General features: G+C 40.8%; 1 protein-coding gene across 1 annotated transcript in view; it reads left to right on the top strand.

Annotated features, from left to right (window-relative positions):
* Positions 1-1,924: 1,924 nt before the first annotated feature.
* Positions 1,925-10,808, top strand: part of VWA3B (von Willebrand factor A domain containing 3B) — a gene marked incomplete at its 3' end in the record, with an annotated part of 72,021 nt that continues 63,137 nt past the window's right edge. Inside the window, exons 1-5 of the mRNA XM_010018316.1 lie at positions 1,925-1,964; positions 3,578-3,796; positions 5,583-5,677; positions 8,066-8,316; positions 10,390-10,549. Of these exons, the coding sequence (XP_010016618.1) occupies positions 1,925-1,964; positions 3,578-3,796; positions 5,583-5,677; positions 8,066-8,316; positions 10,390-10,549 (765 nt within the window). The remainder of the gene's footprint in view (positions 1,965-3,577; positions 3,797-5,582; positions 5,678-8,065; positions 8,317-10,389; positions 10,550-10,808) is intronic.

Below are 10,808 nucleotides of genomic sequence, written 5' to 3' on the forward strand. Positions count from 1 at the left end.
TGCCAAGTCCACCACTAAACCATGGCACTAACGGCCTCATCTACACATTTTTTGAACGCTTCCAGGGATGGTGATTCCACCTCTGCCTTGGGCAGCCTGTTCCAGTGCCTGACCACCCTTTCGGTCAAGAAATTTTTCCAAATATCCAACCTAAACCTTCCCTCGCGCAGCTTGAGGCTGTTTCCTCTTGTCCTGTTCTGCTGCGACATGCTCTGCCACACCTCCAAGGCAGGCAGCTGCCCACCCCAGCCCTCCACACACCTGCCGTCTGGGGTTCAGTGCTCTGGGTGGCGTGGGGTGTCTTCTTGGCCTGTAAGGCATGTGGGCTTTCCCGAGGCGTTCTGGAGCATGAAGGACAGCTTGGCTGCACGGCATCCATTAAAAGCTCAGAGCTTGTTGGTGGGTGAAGGTTTCAGGCAGAGCAGAAGGGTAGAGGTGCCTAGATGAACTCTTGTTATCCTTTTGAAAATAACCTGTTTTGATTCAGACTTCATGCTGAAGGTTATCCTGGCTGTCATTGGTTTTGAACTCACCTCTTCAAGGGTTGAGGTAAACTCATTCTTTCTGTTGGAAGTCACTTTGTCTCCTTCCAAATGCTACTTTTCATACAGTGGCGCCAGCATTTCACATCCAGGTGCTGGAGTCTAGCACAAGGGAAAATCTGTTGCCACACCCCTGGGCATTTGGAAAGTGAGATGGCACCCAGGATTTGTTCTCTGATGGAGGCTACTGCTTGAAACATGTCTCAGCGAGTACTGTGAGAGTGCTGTGTCACTGTTTCTGCAGCCTGAGGGAGAAATGGCACAAGTCTGGTGGCTCACTATGGCCATTCACTATGGGCGCTGTCTGCCATGGCTCCCCTGTGGCAAGGGCTCCTTTGGACTGTACTGACACCAAGCCCAGGCTAGCCAGGGGTTGTGCTGCTGGGAGGCATCTTCTGCACAGCGCCCTGCCTTTCACATTTTTCATGTCCTTCTGCATGAGCAGGACAAAGACTGGAATGGTGCATATGTTTCCATATGGGTATTCAGACCCATATAAGAGGAATAAACAGCATGTTCAGTTCTTCAATGAAGCAGGAGGAGGCTAAGTCTTTGGGTTATTATTTTATCCCAGTTTTGCTTTTCCTGTATGAAAAACTGCTTGATGACAACAGCTAGCAGCTGGCCTGCTAATGATTCATAAATATCCCTCATTCATTCATCTTGTTTATTAAAAGAAGAACCAACTAGATGGCAAAACACCATGTCTCAAAGCTATACCCTCAGCCAATATATGCTACCTTGCTTCCTCTGGTGTTTTGTTTTCTATTCATATGTTATGTCTTATTCACAGCTGGGCCTTACACCACATACATGAACATGTATACACATAATTCTCTTTCTTTGTGAATCATCTTGTAGTCTTATAGTCAAAGTTATGAATCTCTTCACAAAATTGTGTCTCAGATACTCCCAGGTTTAGTCATAAATTGGATTCTAGCAAAGGCAAGGTATAATGCAAAGCAATAATGGAATATAATATAACTGGCTGACAGCAGGCCAAAACACCGTGGTCATTTTTCTGGCATATATATATGGAAACTTCTACACTGTCTCTTTTTTATGGTAATTTAAAGTGAAGGAAGGGAAACCGTATTACCAATTTACCACTTTCCCATTTCTGAGTATGGGGCTCCCTGTCAAATCTAACTTCAGCCTTTCTTGACATGAGGAGTATCTATCCTTTTTCATCTATAACATTATTTTCCTTCAGGAAAATCTTGACTTCAGCCTTCTGCAGTTTATTATTCACTGGGTCTGTGGAGCTGGTCTCCAGTTCTTATTGACCTGTGCATGGTAATATTTTAATTTTTTTAAAACATAATAATTCCTCAGGTTTTTAAGAAGAAAGAAAAGAGGAGCTGCCATTCAAGAGATCTGTCATGACTGGCAATCCATGTAAGAGACTTGCTTGGAGTGACTGTGAGTATTTCAGAACTCTATCTGCATAGATGCCATGTTTTCCTGGATAACTTTCAGTTTTGTTTGCAGGACTGTGGTGTGCAAGCTGCTGGCTGTGTACAAGTCATTCTGAAGCTGTGCCACACCTGTGCTGTATATGGGGAGCAGGCCTTTCTGCATTTTTGGAGGAGGAAACTGGGAATGACTGTTCAAGTGACTATAAACAGTGCCTGACTATGCACAAAGCTCCAACAGCTGCAAACCTTCACCTGTCTCTCTAGAGTTAACATCTGTCGCTACTGCTTCTGTATTGAGCAGAGGAGGAAGGCTGGTAAAATGCCAACCTCTGCAGGCATGCCAGCCCTGTGCCCTGCTTGCAGGACTGATGACTGTTAAAGAGTTGGTGCCAGACTGCACCATATAGAAGCCTGCTGTCACTGAAAGATGGTTTCATAAAGATATAGACTCATTTCCTTTATGTATTATTAACTGAGGAACAGTCTATCTAATGAACCTTTGTAACCAGGACAGTTGTTGTAATATTTGATCTTAGCAAAGAGTGCTGATCATAATCCAATCTAGACTGAAGGTTGTTTTTTAATCATTAAAGGTAGAAGTACCATTCTTCGTATTTTGACCAGTTTGATCCATGCAGTACATTTACAGCCATCTTACAGCGTATGTGCAATAGAGGACTGGGATACTCCAGATAATGTTGATGCTGAGGAAAATAGATGGAAATTTAAAAAATCCACAGAAAGTAAACTAAGATACAGCAAGGGTATTTAATCAACTAGAGCCAGCTTAGCTCATGCAGAGTATTTTGAGAATGGACAGGAAATACCAAAGACCTTCTAGAACCCCTGTGCTGAAAAACAGAGGCATTACTGTTGTCATTGCTTCCATTCCTGCCTCAGCCGCTCTGAGCTCTGAGCTGCCTCTGCTGCCAGTTGCAAGTGGAGCTAGCTCAGCTAACTATACATCAGTGCTGAAGTATCTATGTTGTTCTGTAGAACTTAAAATGAAACTGGACTTTCACGTCCATGATTTCCTGTGCATTCACATGATCCATCACAGCCTGGAGCAGATACTGCCAGAACCATCATTCACACTCAGGGTAAATGATGTGAGGAGAGGAAGTTCACCAACCTTGCAATAAAGTCAGGATCTGCTGTGGGCGCTGCTATTGCTTCTGGTAGTTCAAGATGTAATTGTTGAGAAGTCCTTGTTTATTGCATAAGGTTTCTAATGTGTATGTAGTGATGGTCTGGCAATCTTTGAATGCCTATTACAAGTTCTGATTCCTAAGACTTAGAAGAGGTGCCTTAGGAGCCGTAAGAATTGCCATTTGGCAAACTGGACTTAGTTTTCAGGGCTTGATTTCAGCATAGAAGAGACATTTTCTTTAATAAATGGAAGGTAAAGACATAACAGCAAGTAGATATGTAGGACTGAGAGCCACTTTCCAGATTAAGAACATTGTTCAGTATAACAAAAGGAAACAAGAGGTGAGCTACATGTGTGTATGTATGTATGTACATGTGTACCATGGAATACAGATACAGGAGGTAATTCAAGTGAATCGTTTGGTTAAAGTATAAATGTTGTGTTTCCCTTGTTTCTCTTTACAACAGATGCTTTTGATTCAAGGCACAGGCAAGATGCTGAAGATTCCCATGAGGCCCAGAAGCAGAAATCAAAAGAGAAGGAAAAGAGATTGGCTGTGAGTCAGTGGGACATGGATGTACAACCCCTCGTTTCATCTTCTAAATGGCTTCAACTTCATGGGCTCAAAAGAAACAAACTGTCCCTATCCCAGATTTTGTCACAGATTGGATTCCAGCACAGGAAAGGTATAGGGCAAATCAGTAATAGAATAATAATAAACCCCCTGACTTTGAATAGTTTGTAAGGTCATGCTCATTTTTCATGCCATTATACACAGCAGAGATTTTCACTTTGTCTCTTCTCTTATGAAAATGGCAGAAAGGGAAGCTGTATCCACAGCAGCTGATGTTCCCACTTCATAGAACTGTGGAACTGCATTTCCTTTGGATCTGAGAAGGACTTAGGATCTGAGAAGAGCTTTTCTTATTCAACCATACCGTTGCTTTACCCTAAGCTCCAGTTTAGATCATCTCCAATTTTGCTATTGCTGGGAAATAACTCATGCTGCCGAGGCTGTTAGTCTTTTTTCTGCAAATAGTACACCATAACATCTCTGTCCATTTTTAGAGAGCAAATGTAATGTATGCAGTTCCATAATCTGTGATCAACTAGATATCATAGGGGCTAGCCAACCTGCTTGGGAACAGTATATTATTTCCAGGGATCCAGCATTGAGGAAGCATTTAAATTTCATTAGAATTCAGGCTGCTTTTCATGCAGAGTCAGGCTATGGAAGAATGTTCCTTTGCAGTTATCTGACAGCTGGAGAGGAAGAGTTTGCTAATAATTATTAAACACTGCCATAATAGTGCCTTGCAGAGCATGGTAAGATATTCTTTTATCTGAACAGCTTGCTGTCGGAGAAGTAGGGGTTGTAATGTATTGCAATTGTTCTAGGTTGCATAATTTAAGATTTTGACTGGTTTGTGTTCATGGGGCATTCAAAGATCAACAGTGCAGATCCTGAAATCCTGTATGTTGTAGGTGAAGAAGAAGCTGTTGAGCAGGGTTAATGTAGTTACAGCGTAATTTTGGGAGCAGAATGTACCAGCTTAGCAGGGCAGCATGCTTTGTGACGTTAAATATTCCGACCCCTGATGTTTTCCTATCAGTGGAGATCCTGTAGAAGATTTCTAGCTACTGAAAGAGCAGAGTGCAACCTTTTCCTTAGTTGCACTCACTCCTGCACCCATTCAGTTGTGTAAGAGAACAGCATTATCTGTACCAGATTTTGTATTTTGTTTGATGGACAAATATTTGCAAGTCCTGTTATGAGGTAAATGGATAATACAGAAGTGTAATTGCCTAGATGTTTCATTTATTGAATTTCCATGTAGCTTTTTGGCCTATAAATGATTAAATGTGGGTTCTGACTAAACTGTCAGGGAGCAGCAAGAGCAGGGCTGCTCCATGGGGGAAAAATGAGGCACAAGCCAAAGGGGACTGCAGCCCAGGCAGTTCCCTCACTGACCCTCTAAGCACTGCAAGCAGAGCAGGCTGCTGCTAACAGTGTTCACAGGCAGTTACAGGTGGGATGAGCTGACAAACCATGTCTAGGGTCCAGTCAGGAATAGCAGGTAGGAGCAGCAGGAGACGGAGCCAGAGACAAGGCTGGAGACAAGGCCACAATATAGGTCTTAGAGCAACATCTGGAAGACAAGAACTAGAAACAAGGTTAAAATGCAGGACTGAGAACTCTATCCATGAGAGAGGTCCACTAGCAGAACTTGAGGTAGGTATACCTACAGCACAGCCAAAGCAAAGACTGGGTGCCCAGGCCATCATAGATATAGCCAGAAAAAATTGTAAAACAAAGATATAATTAGAATTTCTCTCAAGTTTCTTAATGTCAAGAGTTCAGTACAGATGCATGTGCCTCAGACATGGATGGTATGCACATTAACCTGAAAAATATCTGTTTGAAGTAATCCTTAGGATTAGCAACTTGATCTTTTGTAACCTTTACTGTAGATTATGTGGCCATCCTGGGGAAACGTGTGGCTTCTCGGTATGCAGATGGTCTGTTTCCTCAATACAAGGAAGCACAAGATGGCAGCGTGTATAATGTAAGTGTGACTTACTTGTGGTAACTTTCCTGTGCACTTTGAAGTTATTATTACTGCAGCAGAATGATGTGACTAAAATGTTTCCCTATGGCATGAAACACACATATTCTTTGTGAGAACTTTATCTTTTGTTCTTTTTTTTTTCTGTTTTGTCAAGCTGATGGTGATAACAATCAGTGGTAGAGAAGCTAGTTATCTTTTTTCTTTTTTTCCTTGCAAAATCTATGCTCTTGCCTTAGTGCAGCATTGCAGTAAATCTTTCCAGACAAGACTGCAGTTTCCAAGCAACATTTACCCTGTCTTGAAAGAGACACTTAAGATGCTCGCCTGAGTTAAAAAAAAATAAAATCGTAGTCAATAAAACAAATGGGGATGCTGAAATAAGAAGACACAATGTGCTGTCATTGTCGATGCAAAGTGCTGCTTTGCTTAGTGCCAGTGGGTCACAAAAGGCTCAGCCTACTCTACAGAGACAGCTAGCTGGATCTCTGCCCAGGCTCATGTTCTAAGGAATGTCTTAGCAACAGCTGCCGGCGGCCCCATTGTTAAGAGGATGGATTCTGATTGAAGAGATACGCATATGAGCCAGGAGCGGAGAGAGTTAATTCATAAAGGATTTTACAAAAGCAAATGTGTTCACGTTTTTTTCTGATAACTTGAGTAACTTCAGAGGCACATGGATTAAAAATGGGAAAAGAACTATTTCAGGGAGCCTTTCCCACTCATTTTTTCCCATTAATTCCACATGAAATATCTACATAATGTCTTTTAATCTTAGGATATGTTGTGAGCAGTAGGAAAGACATTTCTCTTAGCATTAAGGTAACAATGCCACTATACAAGATCTGGTGAGATTTCATTTAGGATGTTGTGTGCAGTATTTTATACAGTTACCATAGGTTGAGAAGAAGCAATTCAAGCCAGAACAGGTACTGGAAAGAGCTAGTAGCATAAACTACAGTGGAGTGCTGATCTTGTAAGAGTGCTTGTTTGATGTTGACTTATGTAAGTAACGCTGAAGAAGACTGACAAAAGGGTAGCATTATTGCCCTTGAATGCCTACAGAAAGGCAAATTACAGGGATAGGGGAAAGCTATAGTTTTCTATGCTAAAAGGCATGTTAGTCCAAGAGTAGATGAGTATGAATTGCCATGAATAAATTTAGGCTGGAAAGTCAGAAGTTTTCCAGCCCTCAGAGAAATGGGAATCTGGAGTGGTCAACCAAAAGTGAAGGGGTGGTGTAAGAAAATGACTTTATTTTAAGATGGAGTTTTATCTGTGTAGTGCAATAAGCTTCTTTGTATGAATCTGGCTGTCATAGGAAGAAACTGGATTTTCTAAGTGCTCCTTCCCAGGCCTACTACATTCCTTTGGCAGACAGCCTGAGACTGTATCTGGGAGGCACATTACAGGGCCCTAGCTGACATTAAAGAATAGAGAAAAATACAAATGAGAGGAAGAAGTGTGCACACTGACACACAAAGTATCTTTTCCCTGAGAAATATTCTTGTCTAAAAACATTTGTATCGCAAAGGTTTTGCACTTAGTCCCAGAAAGGTGATTAGAGGTAGAAGGTAGCTGATAAATGAGCTTACATGGGTCAGATATATCGGGGGTATATTTTTACTGGAATCTACGGTGAATTTTTAAATCCATAGATCCTTTTGCATTGGGAATGTGTATACATATGTCCATAGGGAGGGTCTGCCGATTTTAATTTTAATATTGTATCTAGGTTTTTGTCATTCTACTGATCTGGTGTGGGAAGCTTTAGTTGTTGATTGCAGTTGTCTGAACTAAATTTGCCTGAGCACTTACCCACAAACAGTTAATCTGCAATGCTGTGCATTGTTAGTGAAATAATAGTACAAACAGGAAACATTTTACATTTTCCTTTCAAATGCCAAAGGAAAGATGGAGATTGAAGTGCCCCAGAACCAAACCATGCACTCCCTTGTATCGCCATACGAAATTTTAAGAGCCAGTCAAAAATGTAGTCTTAAGAAGGTACAAAGTTTCTGTGTCCTTGTTTGTTCACCCATCTGCTCTGCAACCCTTTTTACATCCTAGCCTGTTTTCAGCTCATTCTAATTACTCCAGTCTTGAGACAGACAAGTCAGACAACCCACTGGCACTGTCCCATGCTCATATAAAAAGATTATGAAAAGCAATTAGGACAAAATGCAGGGTCTTTTCTTTATAGCTTAGATGCATTTGTCAAGTATTTGCTCTTGAAATAGTGGAAGAAAAATGGGCTGTTTTCAATGCTACCTTGGCTGGCATATCTGGCACTTGCAAACCAGCCATTGCAGCTGTGCTAAGCTTGGGGCTGCATTTGTATTACTTGTTTTGATGTTCAATTTCCTTCTCTCCCTTATTTAAATAAAGCTGACAGCCAAAAAAGAACTGATTCTTCATTTTGTGGATTGTCTAATGGGAGCTATTAAGCTATATAAGCAGCGAATGGAATGGTTAACCAGTGAGAGCCGACAGATATTTGGAGTGATTCAAGAACGGTGCATTGTCATTGTTTTGGATTTTGGCACTGTGGCTCCAGCTGAATTTGATCTATGTCGGGATGCACTTTCTATGGTACTCATGGAACAGGTGACCCAAATTGCCAAATTCAACCTCATTCGGTAAGCAGAAAGAATAATAGAATCAAAGAATCATAGAAAGGTTTGGGTTGGAAAGGACCTTTAATGCCATCTAGTTCAACCCCCCTGCAATAAGCAGGGACATCTTCAGCTAGATCAGGTTGCTCAGAGCCCCATCCAGCCTGACCTTGAATGTTTCCAGGGACGGGGCATCTACCATCTCTCTGGGCAAACTGTGCCAGTGTTTCACCACCCTCATTGTAAAAAAATTTCTTCCTTATCTCTAATCTAAATCTCCTCTCTTTTGGTTTAAAACCATCACCCCTTGTCCTATCACAACAGGTCCTGCTAAAAAGTCTGTTCCCATCTTTCTTATAAGTGCCCTTCAGATACTGAAAGGCCGCAATAAGGTCTCCCCAGAGCCTTCTCTCTCCAGGCTAAACAAAGGAATCCATGTCTGTCCTTTGCTGGAGAATAAAAAGGAGTTGCATATCATATCGACATGTGTTTGTATAATACACTTTCTGTAGTGGAAATTGTTCTGATTCATGTCATGGTGTATCTATAGATTTTCCACCAAGTTGCACCCACAGTCATGCTAAGCTTGCTACTTGCATTTACCGGAAGACTGTTGTTATCTGAAGAACAGATAAAGGCTAACAGAGCCTAAATACTGATATACGCCTTCTACAAATGTAGCACAGAAAATCAGAATGGTAACAGGAACTTTGCAATAGCAGTAGCACTCTTCAGGCATCTAAGTATTACAGAATGAAACAGTGAGGTCCCACTGACTGCCTAGGCATTCTTGTGTCTATAGGCATTACATGTTTCTGCCTTACAGCTAAATGCACACTCCCTCAAGTGCCATGGGCACAGGCATAGTCATTTGTATTTCTATAGATTTCCATGGTCACCGAACTCAGCAGCAGAACTAGGAAACAATTCTAGATTTCCATAACAAAAGACAAGTGCTTTTTCCCTAACATGAGTAAATGAATTTGGGCTTAGTTAAAACAGAAGAATAGAAGCAACTATTAAAATTTATATATCCATCTCTGCAGAAATTCTCATATATGCATAAAGGTTTGAACATATAAGCTTGGGTTTGGATAGATGAGTAGAGATTTGTGACTATGAGAAAAAAATGCACAAATTAGGTCATATAATTTTAAAATTGGTTCCACAATCATAACTTGCAGCTACAGTGTGATTCTTAAAGATGTTTACCCAAGCTTTGTCCTACAGATTTGATTCTGGTGCCCTGTCTTAATTCTCTAGCTTGTGATACAGCTGAGATTTGAAAAGTAGAAGATAACTTCCATAGCTTTTGAGAAGCACATAAAACATTTTCTTTAAAAATAATCTGCAAAGGCAAGTGAAAATTGAGGCACAGTAATTGTGTTCATTGATTTGTCTGTTTTCGCAGGAGGGAGACAAAGGACAATGTAGCATGTAAGTTATTAATTTAAAAGAATCTTGGAAAACATACTTGTCCTTTGGATTTGCAGGAATCTCTTCAAAATAGTGCTTGATTGAATGTCACAGCTACTGAAACCAGTTGGTTTTTAATCTGCTTTCTGTCTTTTTATGTACAAATGCAGAAGCGTGCATACCCATATACTTTGCACTTCTGTACTGCCAGTAAGACTAAGGCCCTTGGTCAATTAAAATGCCAAAAAGCTTAGCGTCACAAGTTTTATGTTGATCGGTAGACAAGTATCAGCCCTACTACAAAAAAAGCATGCCAGTTGAAACGATCTGACACAAAGGTCATGCAGCAAGTTGTTGAAAGACACCTGTGGAAGTCATAGATATTTTAAAAAACCAATTGTGTGTTTATTTGAAGGGGAGGTTTGAATTAGGAACTGTTTTTAAAGTACTTCTAAATTCTCTTAACTTTACTTTGGAAACACTTGTCTCAAAACCAAATTCTTATTAAAATTACAGTATTTTTCCTCTACTGCTTTTATTGCAAGTCTAGATTTAATATCTGTGGTTTACTATAATTATTACTTATCATATAAAAGAATAGTAGCAGTAGCAGAGCTCCACTCTTTTGCTCTGCCAGCATTATTCTCACTGTTTCTGACTTACAGTTAATGTTATTTTCAGGGCTGCTCAGGATCTTATGAAGTGGCAACAGAAATCTACTCCTGTGTCTGAGCACACTGTAAAGTCTGCTGTTACATGGCTCTGGAGGCTGGAGCATATGACAGCTGCCAGCCATACCAACTCTGCTGAAGCTCTGCTGGAAGCCATGAGTGATGAGGCGGTAAGCTCATACATCTTTTCAGAAGGCTTAAGTAAATCCAAGAATATTCAGTGCCAGACTGGCTACTGTGATTTGCCCTGATGAATATTGCAAAGATAAATATTAATGACGGCATTTGGAAAGTTTCTTTTTCCCCAAGTGTAGCTGCATACTATGTTTACTGATGGTCTGTTTATGTAAATGGGCTGCATTTTGAATGCAGAAACTTGTTTATTTTTTTTTTTAGAGTACACAGAATAACACAGTCAGTCATTAAGGG

This window comes from Nestor notabilis, unplaced genomic scaffold (genome assembly GCF_000696875.1).
Source record: "Nestor notabilis isolate BGI_N333 unplaced genomic scaffold, ASM69687v1 scaffold1160, whole genome shotgun sequence".
NCBI lineage: Eukaryota > Metazoa > Chordata > Aves > Psittaciformes > Psittacidae > Nestor > Nestor notabilis.